The sequence below is a fragment of the Oncorhynchus mykiss genome, chromosome 26, assembly GCF_057628025.1.
Source record: "Oncorhynchus mykiss isolate SJ-2025 chromosome 26, ASM5762802v1, whole genome shotgun sequence".
Classification (NCBI taxonomy): domain Eukaryota; kingdom Metazoa; phylum Chordata; class Actinopteri; order Salmoniformes; family Salmonidae; genus Oncorhynchus; species Oncorhynchus mykiss.
In genome coordinates this window covers 39,226,388-39,242,779 of record NC_143047.1, presented here as the reverse complement: position 1 = coordinate 39,242,779, position 16,392 = coordinate 39,226,388, and the positions used below count along the sequence as shown (strand labels likewise).

At 42.5% G+C, this 16,392-nt stretch overlaps 1 protein-coding gene across 1 annotated transcript in view; it reads left to right on the top strand.

The window, feature by feature from the left end:
- adamts7 (ADAM metallopeptidase with thrombospondin type 1 motif 7) overlaps positions 1–16,392 on the top strand; it is a 172,360-nt gene that overhangs the window by 53,762 nt on the left and 102,206 nt on the right. The window contains exon 9 of the mRNA XM_090223052.1: positions 11,185–11,329. Within this exon, the coding sequence (XP_090079178.1) occupies positions 11,185–11,329 (145 nt within the window). The remainder of the gene's footprint in view (positions 1–11,184; positions 11,330–16,392) is intronic.

Here is a 16,392-nt window from a genome sequence, read left to right as displayed (position 1 = left end):
AAAGGTTGCTGGATCAAATCCCAGAGCTGACAAGGTAAAAATCTGTCGTTCAGCCCTTGAGCAAGGCAGTTAACCCACTCTTCCCCGGGCGCCTCTCTGATCCAGAGGAGTTGGTTTAAATGCAGAAGACACATTTTAGTTGAATGCATTCAGTTGTAAAACTGACTAGGTATCCCCCTTTCCCTTAATGCAAACATACTGAAAGATGTATACTTTGTCACACTACAACAGACATGCTTTCTGCTTTATTTTTCATGCTTTCATGCTTTCTGCTTTATTTTTCATGCTTTCATGCTTTCTGCTTTATTTTTCATGCTTTCATGCTTTCTGCTTTATTTTTCATGCTTTCATGCTTTCTGCTTTATTTTTCATGCTTTCATGCTTTCTGCTTTATTTTTGGTTTTTTTGCAGCGTGAAACACAATTGAAATACCTCTTGTAAGCTCCATCAGCTTCACAGGAGGATTGTACGCTGTGCTTTCTGAGGCTAAGACAGACTTAATATAATATTTTAGTGAGGATGCATGCCTCTCAGACTTGAATGAGGATAGCAATGAAATAAATATTCACCTGACATTCGCAGAATTCAGGTTCATAATCAGGCTTCATTAGTATTGTTGCTCAGATTTTATTTACCTTTATTTACCTAGGCAAGTCAGTTTAGAACAAATTCTTATTTACGATGACGGTCTACCCCGGCCAATTGTGCGCCACCCTATGGGACTCCCAATCAAGGCCGGATGCGATGCATCCTGGATTTGAACCAGGGTCTGTAGTGAGACCTCTACACTGAAAAAATGTCAGAAGTGATGTTATGAGGTTTTCTATAGGAAGGCAATATCATGGTTGAATCCATTGCAAATCCCAGAGACTGCGGCATTTGAAATGTGAATAAATGCATGTTCTGTCCAGTTGTCCACTCCATATGCAAGACAACTGGCCACCCCCCTGTGCTAGGTTTCTGTCTAGGTTACTGCCTTCTAGGAAGTTTTTCCTAGAGAACACCATCCCCACAGTGAAGCATGGTGGTGGCAGCATCATGCTGTAGGGATGGTTTTCATTGGCAGGGACTGGGAAACTGGTCAGAATTGAAGGAATGGTGGATGGCGCTAAATACAGGGAAATTCTTGAGGAAAACCTGTTTCAGTCTTCCAGAGATTTGAGACTGGGATAGAGGTTCACCTTCCTGCAGGACATGACCCTAAGCATACTGCTAAAGCAACACTCGAGTGGTTTAAGGAGAAACATTTAAATATCTTGGAATGGCCTAGTCAAAGCCCAGACCTCAATCCATTTGAGAATCTGTGGTGTGACTTAAAGATCGCTGTACACCAGGGGAACCCATCCAACTTGAAGGAGCTGGAGCAGTTTTGCCTTGAAGAATGGGAAAAAAATCCCAGTGGCTAGATGTGCCAAGCTTGTGGAGACATACCCCAGAGACTTGTTGTAATTGCTGTTGTAATTGCTGCAACAGGTGGCTCTACAAAGTATTGACTTTGGGGGGGTGAACAGTTATGCACGCTCAAGTTTTCTTATTTCTTGTTTGTTTCACAATAAAACATATTTTGCATCTTCAAAGTGGTAGGCATGTTGTGTAAATCAAATGATACAAACCCCCAAAAATTAAATTCCAGGTTGTAAGGCAACAAAATTGGAAAAATGCCAAGGGGGTGAAAACTATATTTCACAAGCCACTGTAGGACTGTTTCATAATGGTAGCTCATATTGTCAGAGTACGAGCAGGGTTAGGAGAATGAGCTGGCATTCAGGCGATCAGGCGGTTCATTGTACTCCCCCTCTGTCCTGCTGCTGAATGGGAGAGGGTAGTAGCCCCTCCTTCCAGCTGGCACTAGCCATGGGCCCATGTACGCCTCTCCTATCGCTCCTCATCTTTTCCTAATTTTCTCTCCATCTCACTTTTTCTTTATATATATATCTCGTTCTCTCCTATCTCTTCATATATGTTTCTCTCTCCTATTTCTTCATATATTTCTCTCTCTCCTATTTCTTCATATATTTCTCTCTCCTCCTATTTCTTCATATTTCTCTCTCCTATTTCTTCATATTTCTCTCTCTTCTATTTCTTCATATATTTCTCTCTCTCTCTCTCTCTCCTATTTCTTCATATATTTCTCTTTGAGCTGGAACCATCCAATTGCCTCCCTCTAACACTTTTTACATCCCATCTTCTCCTCCTCTTCCTCCATTTGTCATCTTTCCCTCCCTCCTCTTCCTCTCATCTCTTCCTGCTCCCACCACAAGGGCACCATTGTGCGCTAATGGCAGAGAGGTTCCTCAGGGCGCCGTACTCAGTCCTATTTGTCTGACTTTGAGCTGTAGGTGTTAGTTAAATGTGGAATGTGGAAGGGCAGGCTGAGCCATGGGGTTCAGATGGTTATCCTACAGATGGGCTGAGGACAGAGAGAGTAGCTCTCCAACAATGTCTAGACTAGATTGTTTGAAGGGGGGTTGGAGGTTGGAAGGAGAGGCGGGGGTTACAAAAAACCCCAAAGCTTTTCATGTGTGTAATTGCAATGAAAAGGAATCTGCAAATTGCAGCGAGGACAATGATTGCCTTCTGCTTGATTGTGAGTGGGCAAGACTTCTGAGACTTAAGCTGTAAATTAACACGCACCATGCAGTCAATTGTTTTACTGTTTGAAAGGTGAATGACGTTTTCACTGGTGTTACATAAGTTCAGACATTCGTATTGTTGACGCTGATCGATTTGGATTTATTTTAGCTAGCGACTTTACTATTGAAAATATTAGCATTCTTTGTGTGGAATTTTCTCAAAAGAATAGAGTTTATAAATCACCACGGCATAAACTTCTCCTGGACAGCACAAGTGTTTTTCTTTCACAAAGGCATCAGATGTCAGTTCTCCCTCTAAACCTCTATTCAGTGGACCTCTGCAGCCATAGTCACTCATGGAGAACAATTTAATTGCTGTTGCATAGTGGTCAATATTATGTCATCCCAAATGCGTCATCATTATATGTATGCATCATTAAACTCCTGGCTATTGAAGTCCCATTGAAGAGGTGTACTGTACTGTAGGTTAAGCAGCTGTTAACAGATGCTGAGTCAAATATTCTCCTCCTTTTTGGAATACTGCATCTAAAGTTACAAAGAAAAGCTTTGCCCTTGGATGAACCAGTTTAATCAAGGTTTGCATTTTAGAATCAAGGACAATAATAAGTATTAGGGGATTTTTAGTCCATAAATCCCTATACTATTGTCCATTATTGGATGCACAGCAAAAACATTACACAGAAATGCTAGAGCCTTCTATCATACATTTCATTAGCTAGCTGTTAAATGGTCTTTAGTTTAGATGACTTTATATTTTTAAACAATGCACACATACAAAAGTATGCAGTTGATTAAGAATCAGTAGATAAACACAAAGTTTCTGACTTATTTTCATGTGTTCCTCTATCATGATAGTGTTTGGCAGGATACATTTTTTAAATTTAAATAAGCTAAAATGGCAAGTCCGTCTTCAGTAGTCGCTACTGTGGTCCAAAGTCTAATATAGGGTCATTTGTTCAGCTCTGAAAGCATTCTGTGGAATTCTCCCCAATTACATTACTAGGCATGTTGTGATTTTTCCTGCAGCTGTGAGGTGCAGCTGGCCAACGCCTCCTTATAGCTCCTCCAGATGATCTAGGCCCTGTGTTCATAAAGTGATTCAGAGTAGGAGTTCTGATCTACGATCAGTTTGTCCTTTTAGATAATGCTGACTAAGACCAGGTGGACCTGATCCTAGATCAGCAGTCCTATTTTGAGACACTTGGGAATACAGGCCCTAAGCTTTGTAGGCGTAATCCATCTCGCCAGCTTTACCTTTTTTATGATATTTTACCAGATCATCTCAGCTTTCAAGCTCTCTGCTCCAAAGTGGCCATTTTGTTTCTCGACTGGGTGCATGGGTTCATTGAATGAAGTACATTTGAACTCAGTCAAATCTATGGAATATGTTGAAATTGGTGTCATGGAGCCCATTGAAGGAAATCACCCTATCTAGTTGCCATTCTTGATTGCCTGATATTGAAATAAGTCATTTTCATATTTTGCGTGTGAATCTGGCTGTTGCTAGGTAGAAGAAATTCCAATGGATTGCTTAGTTTCAGTTCAGCCTTATTCATCACTAGTCACAACAAAATCAGTTGTATAAGCGTATTTATCATGAATGATGTCATAATCTGTTATATCAGATTAACAGGGGTGGCAGGTAGCTTAGTGGTTAGAGCTTTGGGCCAGTAACCGAAAGGGTGCTAGATAGAATCCCCGAGCTGACAAGGTAAAAATCTGTCGTTCTGCCCCTGAACAAGGCAGTTAACCCACTGTTCCTAGGCTGTCATTGTAAATAAGAATTTGTTCTTAACTGACTTGTAAAAAAAATATCATGTTATTGTATTGGTTTGGATTGATGTGGTGTCTACACTGTGAAGTACTTTCAAATGCGTCATTGTATAAATGTTGCTTCAGAAATGCAAAAAATCTTTGTTAGAGTTGAAATCACAAGCATATATTCATAGGTTATTTCAGGTGAAATACTGCGTAAGTGGACCAGACAGAATTTACTGAAGCAGGATATTGTAAAGGCCTTTAGCCATAGTTTTATAAATTAATTGCAAAGACACCTGTTGTAAATGTAATGGTTTAAACATTCTTTGCCGAATCTGTCCGGCTCAAATGTAATAACCCACCATACTGCAGGCAATAAAACACGTGAACTTGAACTACCCTGGTGCTCCAGTAGGCTCCAATATGACTGAATAGTGTCTGAGGGATGAAATTGGACATCAGAGTTGAGATTTGCTCACTGAGTTCCACACAGCTTTTTACATTGTTAGGAGAGAATCTAGCCTGGTCTTAGATCTTTGTACCGTCTTGCCAACTCCTGTGGTCATTGTTTAGCGTGACAATGACCATACAAGTCGGCGATACAGCACAAACAGATCTGGGACCATGCTTGAGAGAAAGAGGCCTGCTGGGAGGATTTGAGTCTTGATAGCAGTTCCACTTGCTGCTATGATCACACCTCACCAATTACTGGGTCAGAATCAGTGGCCTGGGCTGCGATGCAGAGAGAACCTAATTCAATCAAATAACATGCTAGCCTGCCAAGGGTAGACATGATCCTTTTCTCTATTCACAAAGCTGTCAGACTAATCAGTGTGACTGAAAGCAGAACAACTGGTCTTGATTGAACACTTCAATAGTATTATTGAATACCTTTACCCTCTCTCTCGATGGAGTTGTGTTCTGGCCGCCTCAGGATCTCTTCTAATCTGCTATTGTGTTGCTTGATGGCAGTCATTTGAAAGCAGTTGAACAGACGCCAGTCACAGTCACTTGTGATCATGTGTTTTTTTTTATATACTTTAAGTAAACAGGAAAGTCCTGTTGCTTTAGAAGTTTATTTTATTTGGCCTGGTCAAGGGTCACGCATCTTGTTATATTGTCCATATTTTTGGTCAATTGGACAAGCAGCTGGACTTCTGCTTATGAGAACAGCAATGTGTGTTCTTCTGTAAAAGCTCAGCTGTGCCATACCGTTGCTGTGGAGTTGTGACCTCATTGTCCTTGTCTACTCTCTCCCTTGGCTGCATGTTGGATTATGTGGAAATGTACTACTGTACCTAAAACTATCTGCCCACATTTGAATGAGACTTCCTCCCGTCCAGTGTTTCCTCTGGAAACATATGTAGCAGTGGGGGGAAAGGTCACCACACACACCCCCTATTTTGGGTCATTTTTATGTTGGACTGAGAAGCTTCGTTCTGGTGACTTTTTAAAAGGACATTCTACTCTAAAATGAATGAAAATACATTGAATAATGCACACTCCATATAAAATATAATTTCCACCTCCAGAAATGAGAGACAAATAATGTATTGGTCAAATTGTTTTAAAACAATCATTTTACCATATTGATCCATGCATATAGTCTATGCACCATCCATATTATTAGGTATGCTATTAGCAGTAAGCATTATCTCCTGTAGCCCATCTGATGCAGCATTGTGGCTATAAATAAATAGGCTGAAGCATGGGGTTGCCTACAGTATCTGCATTTACCCTATTGGGCTAATCATTGGGCGAGTTCGTTTTGCCTGGTCCGGTGCCCGGGTAGGCAAAGTTTGTACATTTTTACACCATTCCATTGGCTCTCCACTCCCTCGGGGCAGTCATGCAAAACTAACTCGCCTATGAGTAGAGTCTCAGGTGTGCCGCAAGAAAATTAGCTGGCGGGTGAAATGAAAACATTCTTTCAACGCATTGGTTGGCTCGTGGTTCAGAACAATTACATTGGTTGGCTCGTGGTTCAGAACAATTACATTGGTTGGCTCGTGGTTCAGAACAATTACATTGGTTGGCTCGTGGTTCAGAACAATTACATTGGTTGGCTCGTAGTTCAGAACAATTACATTGGTTGGCTCGTGGTTCAGAACAATTACATTGGTTGGCTCGTGGTTCAGAACAATTACATTGGTTGGCTCGTGGTTCAGAACAATTACATTGGTTGGCTCGTGGTTCAGAACAATTACATTGGTTGGCTCGTGGTTCAGAACAATTACATTGGTTGGCTCGTAGTTCAGAACAATTACATTGGTTGGCTCGTGGTTCAGAACAATTACATTGGTTGGCTCGTGGTTCAGAACAATTACATTGGTTGGCTCGTGGTTCAGAACAATTACATTGGTTGGCTCGTAGTTCAGAACAATTACATTGGTTGGCTCGTGGTTCAGAACAATTACATTGGTTGGCTCGTGGTTCAGAACAATTACATTGGTTGGCTCGTGGTTCAGAACAATTACATTGGTTGGCTCGTGGTTCAGAACAATTACATTGGTTGGCTCGTGGTTCAGAACAATTACATTGGTTGGCTCGTAGTTCAGAACAATTACATTGGTTGGCTCGTGGTTCAGAACAATTACATTGGTTGGCTCGTGGTTCAGAACAATTACATTGGTTGGCTCGTGGTTCAGAACAATTACATTGGTTGGCTCGTAGTTCAGAACAATTACATTGGTTGGCTCGTGGTTCAGAACAATTACATTGGTTGGCTCGTGGTTCAGAACAATTACATTGGTTGGCTCGTGGTTCAGAACAATTACATTGGTTGGCTCGTGGTTCAGAACAATTACATTGGTTGGCTCGTGGTTCAGAACAATTACATTGGTTGGCTCGTGGTTCAGAACAATTACATTGGTTGGCTCGTGGTTCAGAACAATTACATTGGTTGGCTCGTGGTTCAGAACAATTACATTGGTTGGCTCGTGGTTCAAAACAATTACATTGGTTGGCTCGTGGTTCAGAACAATTACATTGGTTGGCTCGTGGTTCAGAACAATTACATTGGTTGGCTCGTGGTTCAGAACAATTACATTGGTTGGCTCGTGGTTCAGAACAATTACATTGGTTGGCTCGTGGTTCAGAACAATTACATTGGCTGGCTCGTGGTTCAGAACAATTACATTGGTTGGCTCATGGTTCAGAACAATTACATTGGTTGGCTCGTGGTTCAGAACAATTACATTGGTTGGCTCGTAGTTCATAACAATTACATTGATTGGTTCGTGGTTCAGAACAATTACATTGGTCTGAAACATTTTCAATCAAGATAATACACTTAAAAATGTTAATCAATATCATACACTTAAAATAGTTTAAATCACGATAATACATTTTTAAAAACAGGAGCTTGTTGTGTAGCATTGTGTTGTGAATTCCATTATGTGAGCAGCGAGGCAGACATAAGGCTACCAACCATGCATTGAGAGTGTGGAGCCGGGAACAGTGCGTTATTTGTGTGGTGTGAAAACATTCTAATTTGTCCAAATGCAGAGCTTATGTTCCCTCTTCCCACGTGAGAATACGACATGTTGACTTTCCCTGGATAACCTAGCTCACCCTTAAATGGCTAACACAGGCCTCTCCGGATAAATAGAAAGAAAGGTTATGATCAGGGCAGGGGTGCAACTTTGGTTTTAGAAATGGGGGGGGGGGGGGGGGGGGGGCATAACTATATTATTATAATTATTATTTGTGTTTAAAAAATACAAATGTTTTTTATTATTATTTTTATTTTTAATTATTTGTAGATTTATTATTTGTATATTTTCATCCAGTCTGATAAACACTCCAAACAACCTACCCGACCGCTCGGAGGCGTCCACATGGTCCTAAAGCACACCGCTGCCTCCCTTTGTATCAAAAAATCAAATCAAATCAAATTTTATTTGTCACATACACATGGTTAGCAGATGTTAATGCGAGTGTAGCGAAATGCTACACTCGCATTGTTGCACAGCCTGCACAGCCTGCACTAAGTGATTGTTGCACAGCCTGCACTAATGATAAAACTGGGTGGGACACAAAAGCAATTTTAGAATGTGGGGGGGGGCATGTTGCACCCCTGGATAAGGTTATAGGCTACAGCACCATTGTGGAAACAGGTGCTGCGAGAGTGAAATCAACACGGTAGATTATTACACAGCCTGCACTAAGTGATTATTACACAGCCTGCACTAAGGGATTGTTACACAGCCTGCATGCACTAAGTGATTGTTACACAGCCTGCACTAAGTGATTGTTACACAGCCTGCACTAAGTGACTGTTACACGGCCTGCACTAAGTGACTGTTACACAGCCTGCACTAAGTGACTGTTACACAGCCTGCATGCACTAAGTGATTGTTACACAGCCTGCACTAAGTGATTGTTACACAGCCTGCACTAAGTGACTGTTACACAGCCTACACTAAGTGATTGTTACACAGCCTGCACTAAGTGATTTCTACACAGCCTGCACTAAGTGATTGTTACACGGCCTGCACTAAGTGACTGTTACACAGCTTGCACTAAGTGACTGTTACACAGCCTGCACTAAGTGACTGTTACACAGCCTGCACTAAGTGACTGTTACACAGCCTGCACTAAGTGATTGTTACACGGCCTGCACTATGTGATTGTTACACAGCCTGCACTAAGTGACTGTTACACAGCCTGCACTAAGTGATCGTTACACAGCCTGCACTAAATGCAAGCAAGGTAAGACCATTTTTTTCAGATAAGTGTTCATTATTACATTAATTCATGCTTAGACGATGCATAGGCCATATAAAATGGTGTGGTTGGCAAGAGTTTGAGTAGCCTACTAAAATACATTAAAGCCTATTTGTAGCCTATATTTGATTCTGGGAATTCTCTCCCTATGGCACTCGTAACTTGAATGCGCCTGTAAAGGAATATTTATCTTGCATAGAACACACAGCAACAAGCCGACTGGTACTGCTTTCAAACATGATTTATGCTATATTGCCTCCCCCTTTCATCCATTACAAACATATGTTGGGCGTCTATTTTAATAAATCCATTATTCATTTGTTTAGGCAGGTCCTAAGAAACATTAAAAGACAAATAAAATGTATTTGTAAAAATAAATGTTACGGCATATTTATGTTAGGCTGCTGGTTTGTGGCATGCACACAAAATCAATAGTTTTGTCCATTAAACAGACAAGACACACTTAGGCTACCCTGATCACAGTCAATGCACATATATGTTATAGAGGCTAGGAGTATAATGAAACATAACAGAATCAAATACAAATATTTTTCCCACACAACTTGCATCATGGCAATGTGTGGAACTGCTGTCATATAAAAACGGGGTGATATTTTAAAACATTTTAAAATGTTTGGAGTGTTTAACGCAAACCCATGCCTTTTATCTCTTCCCTAATCTGGTTGTCAGGGAGCAGGCACAGGGTCTTACATTGAGAGTATCTTCATCATGTTACCCATAGAAAATAATAGCAATCTATATATTTTCAAAAGCATTCTAGTGTTCATATTTCACAACCTTTGCAGGCTTTTGGAGTTGCCTATATCCAACACCAGAGGTATTCAACTCTTACCTTATGAGGTCCGGAAGCCTGCTGGTTTTCTGTTCTACCTGATAATGAATTGCACCCACCTGGTGTCCCAAGTCTAAATCAGTCCCTGGTTGTCAGACTTTTCTAATCATTACTCGTTTTGTTGGCAGATGTGGACCGTTCCAGCGTCTTAAAAGTGTGCCCGGGCAGAGATGATGCATACTAATATAAAATCAATCACTTAGAATTAAAACTGTTCCAATACTAGGATTTGTAAATGTCCCTTATGGAGATAGATTGGATCCCCATAAAAGGGGGATTGACTCATTGATCTTTTTGTTCATGTGATAGAATGCCTGCTGTACTCATGTAGTTCCAGCTTGGCATTTTGACTGAGCTGGAGTTGACTTCTAACGACTGGTTTGACTGTGACGCCTGCTTGATTCTGTGTCATGCAGACAGCTCTCTAAATTCTGTTAGCAACCTGTCAGCTTTTTTACATGGAGACCTTGTCAACGCCGTCACTGTCTACTCAGTCACATACAGCCCTGTCAACTATGAAATATATGGCCCATTAAAATTAGGCTCAATCATATTTAAGCCCCCTCCATTTTGTTCCAGCCTTAAAGGGATAGTTTGGGATTTGTCAATTTTATTTATCCTTTATTTAACTAGGCAAGTTTGTTAAGAAAATATTCTTATTTACAATGATGGCCTACCCCGGCCAAACCCTAACCCGGACAACACTGGGCCAATTGTGCGCCGCCATATGGGACTGCCCATCACGGCCGGTTGTGATACAGCCTGGAATCGAACCAGGGTCTGTAGTGACACCTCTAGCAATGAGATGCAGTACCTCAGACCGCTGCGCCACTTGGGAGCCCCAAAACAAGACTGGACAGGACTGATAATGAAGCATGTTATCTATTTTACCAGAGTCCAATGAAGTCTTGGATACCATTTTTATGTCTGTCTAGTATGAAGGAAGTTAAGATGTACTTTCACGAGCCAATGCTAACTAGTGTTAGCACTAACTTAGCCAGGCTATCAGTTTTTTCACTAAGCTAGTAAGCATTGGCTCGCAAAACGGTCTCTAACTTCCTTCATACTGGACGCAGAGTCATAAAAATGGTATCCAAGAGTTCATCTGATCTGGGGAAGTAGATAACATGCTCATTGCCAAAATCCTAAACTATCCATTTAATAACACACCTTTTCAGGATCTCGATGTGTGCATGTTTCACTATAATGTGTTTGTCTGACCACCCTGTTGTTGTGGTTGTTCCTCCTCAGTCGAGGCTGGGGCTGGTGCCTGGATGACCCCCCCATGCGGGATGTGCTGGATCTGAACTCTGTTCCCCCCGGGGTCCTGTACAGTGCTGCCCACCAGTGCCGCCTACAGTACGGCTCTGGATCCCTGCTCTGTGACGACGTGGACGTAAGACCCCTGAATCTGAACCAATACTTGTCTGTTTCTTCAGCATACTCCTGCTATCTGCATATCCCTCCATGGTGTGTACTCTCTGTCCTTACAACCCTCATCACAGCTCTCCCCTTCTCACTTCTCCTCTTGTCCTCTCTGTCCAACAACCCTCATCACAACTCTCCCCTTCTCACTTCTCCTCTCTGTCCCACAACCCTCATCACAGCTCTCCCCTTCTCACTTCTCCTATTGTCCTCTCTGTCCTACAACCCTCATCACAGCTCTCCCCTTCTCACTTCTCCTCTTGTCCTCTCTCTCCCACAACCCTCATCACAACTCTCCCCTTCTCACTTCTCCTCTTGTCCTCTCTGTCTTACAACCCTCATCACAGCTCTCCCCTTCTCACTTCTCCTCTTGTCCTCTCTGTCCTACAACCCTCATCACAACTCTCCCCTTCTCACTTCTCCTCTTGTCCTCTCTGTCCTTACAACCCTCATCACAGCTCTCCCCTTCTCACTTCTCATCTTATCCTCTCTGTCCTACAACCCTCATCACAGCTCTCCCCTTCTCACTTCTCCTCTTGTCCTCTCTGTCCAACAACCCTCATCACAGCTCTCCCCTTCTCACTTCTCCTCTTGTCCTCTCTGTCCTACAACCCTCATCACAACTCTCCCCTTCTCACTTCTCCTCTCTGTCCCACAACCCTCATCACAGCTCTCCCCTTCTCACTTCTCCTCTTGTCCTCTCTGTCCCACAACCCTCATCACAGCTCTCCCCTTCTCACTTCTCCTCTTGTCCTCTCTGTCCTACAACCATCATCACAGCTCTCCCCTTCTCACTTTTCCTCTTGTCCTCTCTGTCCTACAACCATCATCACAGCTCTCCCTTTCTCACTTCTCCTATTGTCCTCTCTGTCCTACAACCTTCATCACAACTCTTACCTTCTCACTTCTGCTCTTGTCCTCCTCTTCACTAACCTTGCTCTTCATTCCCCCACTAGTTACTGTAACCCTGCATCACTACTCTTAGCCCTTCCACCTTCTTCTCCCTCAATCGCTTCCTTACTGCTCTCTGTCTTTATTCTCACATCACCCTCCATTTTGCTCTTTACTCCCCCACTACTCATTACTCCTCATCATCATTACTCCTCCACTCCTCATTCTCATTACTCCTCATCCTCATTACTCCTCCACTCATAATTTCTCCTCATCCTCTTTACGCCTCATCCTCTTTACTCTTCATGCTCTTTACGCCTCATCCTCATTACTCCTCCACTCATCCTCATTACTCCTCATCCTCTTTGCACCTCATCCTCCTTACTCCTCCCCTCATCCGCATTCATCCTCATTACTCCTCCCCTCATCCTCATTACTCCTCATCATCATTATTCCTACACTCCTCATCCTCTTTACTCCTCATCCTCTTTACTCCTCCACTCCTCATCATCATTACTCCTCATCCTCATTACTCCTCATCCTCATTATTCCTACACTCCTCGTCCTCTTTACTCCTCATCATCTTTACTCCTCCACTCCTCATCCTTATTGCTCCTCATCCTCATTACTCCTCATCCTCTTTACTCCTCCACTCCTCATTCTCATTACTCCTCATCCTCATTACTCCTCATCCTTATTTCTCCTACACTTTTCCTCTTTACTTCTCCACTCATCGTCCATATTACTCCTCATCCACATTACTCCTCATCCTCATTACTCCTCATTACTCCTCATCCTCTTTACTCCTCCACTCCTCATTCTCATTACTCCTCATCCTCTTTACTCCTCCACTTCTCATCATCATTACTCCTCATTCTCATTACTCCTCATTCTCATTACTCCTCATGCTCTTTACTCTTCATCCTCTTTACTCTTCATCCTCTTTACTCCTCTACTCCTCATCCTCTTTACTCTTCATCCTCTTTACTCCTCTACTCCTCATCCTCTTTACTCTTCATCCTCTTTACTCCTCTACTCCTCATCCTCTTTACTCTTCATCCTCTTTACTCCTCTACTCCTCATCCTCTTTACTCTTCATCCTCTCTACTCTTCATCCTCTTTACTCCTCTCCTCTTTACTCCTCTACTCCTCATCCTCTTTACTCTTCATCCTCTCTACTCTTCATCCTCTTTACTCCTCTACTCTTCATCCTCTTTACTCTTCATCCCCTTTACTCCTCTACTCCTCATCCTCTTTACTCTTCATCCTCTTTACTCCTCTACTCCTCATCCTCTTTACTCTTCATCCTCTCTACTCTTCGTCCTCTTTACTCCTCTACTCTTCATCCTCTTTACTCTTCATCCTCTTTACTCTTCATCCTCTTTACTCCTCTACTCTTCATCCTCTTTACTCCTCATCCTCTCTACTCTTCATCCTCTTTACTCCTCTACTCCTCATCCTCTTTACTCTTCATCCTCTTTACTCCTCTACTCCTCATCCTCTTTACTCTTCATCCTCTTTACTCCTCTACTCCTCATCCTCTTTACTCTTCATCCTCTTTACTCCTCTACTCTTCATCCTCTTTACTCCTCATCCTCTCTACTCTTCATCCTCTTTACTCCTCTCCTCTTTACTCCTTTACTCCTCATCCTCTCTACTCTTCATCCTCTTTACTCCTCTACTCCTCATCCTCTTTACTCTTCATCCTCTTTACTCCTCTACTCCTCATCCTCTTTACTCTTCATCCTCTTTACTCCTCTACTCTTCATCCTCTTTACTCCTCATCCTCTCTACTCTTCATCCTCTTTACTCCTCTCCTCTTTACTCCTTTACTCCTCATCCTCTCTACTCTTCATCCTCTTTACTCCTTTACTCCTCATCCTCTCTACTCTTCATCCTCTTTACTCCTCTCCTCATTACTCCTCTCATCTTTACTCCTCTACTCCTCATCCTCATTACTCCTCTCATCTTTACTCCTCTACTCCTCATCCTCATTACTCCTCCACTCTTCATCTTCTTTACTCCTCATCCTCTTTACTCATCCTCATTACTTATCCACTCCTCATTCTCTGTCAATCAGTTATGTTCTTCTCCTCTCTATACTCACATCACCCCTATTACCTCTCAACAGACTGCTGTCTGCTCCATTAAAACATCACACCTATAACCTCTCAACAGACTGCTGTCTGCTCCATTAAAACATCACCCCCATAACCTCTCAACAGACAGCTGTCTGCTCCATTAAAACATCACCCCCATAACATCTCAACAGACTGCTGTCTGCTCCATTAAAACATCATCCCTATAACCTCTCAACAGACTGCTGTCTGCTCCATTAAAACATCATCCCTATAACCTCTCAACAGACTGCTGTCTGCTCCATTAAAACATCATCCCTATAACCTCTCAACAGACTGCTGTCTGCTCCATTAAAACATCACCCCCATAACATCTCAACAGACTGCTGTCTGCTCCATTAAAACATCACCCCCATAACCTCTCAACAGACAGCTGTCTGCTCCATTAACACATCACCCCCATAACATCTCAACAGACTGCTGTCTGCTCCATTAAAACATCACCCCCATAACCTCTCAACAGACTGCTGTCTGCTCCATTAAAACATCATCCCTATAACCTCTCAACAGACTGCTGTCTGCTCCATTAAAACATCATCCCTATAACCTCTCAACAGACTGCTGTCTGCTCCATTAAAACATCACCCCCATAACCTCTCAACAGACTGCTGTCTGCTCCATTAAAACATCATCCCTATAACCTCTCAACAGACTGCTGTCTGCTCCATTAAAACATCATCCCTATAACCTCTCAACAGACTGCTGTCTGCTCCATTAAAACATCACCCCCATAACATCTCAACAGACTGCTGTCTGCTCCATTAAAACATCATCCCTATAACCTCTCAACAGACTGCTGTCTGCTCCATTAAAACATCATCCCTATAACCTCTCAACAGACTGCTGTCTGCTCCATTAAAACATGATCCCTATAACCTCTCAACAGACTGCTGTCTGCTCCATTAAAACATCACCCCCATAACATCTCAACAGACTGCTGTCTGCTTAAACCATATATGAGACATGCTCTCTAAGTGGCCACCAATCGCGTCAATACACACAGCTTCCTGCGTCAGTACACACTGTGCAGCAATGCTCCGGCAATTGTCCATGTGATTGGAGTGACCGAATTTAAAGGGCAACAAATTGGAACAAAAGCATTTCATCTTTAAAGCCCAGATGTCTTGGCAAACGAGCTACAAGCCAATACATGCATATAAGGTTCAAAGTGGCAAGCTTTATGGTTTAGGACACTCAAGCCTATTGGATTCGCAAGTCTTTGTTTGTCTAAAAGTGTTTACAAAAAAAGGCGCAAAGAGTTTTAGAAAAACAAGCATATGTTGTCTTGGTTCGAGTCGCGCTACTGAAGGTGATTTTCCAGTTTTGATTCCGTTTACATTTCATTATGAAGGGGAAGACCCACAGAATAACATACACAGAATCTGTGTAAACAGCATACGTTCATCCCCGGCGGACTTTTCAAAACATTAATGAGAGAAAACGGTTCAATGAGTTCATCTGTACGTTAATGAACAGTCATGACTCCAATAGTACCCTTTTGATAGAAAATGCTTGCCTGCTGACAGTTGATTGCCGTAGGCTTCGCTGTAATGTGAAAAAGATGCCGTGAGCGAAAATACACTGGTCTCACATTTTAAACAGTACATACATAAACAGCCTATAGGTTCACCGTATTTACCTAATACACCCCTCGGGAATTCCTCGCTTGCCACTTGATTGAATAGCGTCCCCCTTAACTGTAACAGTTTTTGACAGAATCTGAGGGGGCCTATATGTGTTGGGTTAAAGGAAAATGGGGTGATTTGCTCGAATTACCAGCGAGCTACTGCGAGGGCCAGAAAGATAAACTCGCAGCCGCCTCGGGAGGCGGAAATAGAGCCGCCGAATGTGTATCCATTTATCACTTCTGGAATTATGGCGATTTGAGCTGGAATTACACCAGTTCCCCCTGTCAAAATGGATGTTTGGTATATCCGGCGCTTGGAAACCGTCAAGGTTTAAGTGGTTAGAACAACTGGTGTGAGACAGCGGGGAGGGTAGCTGA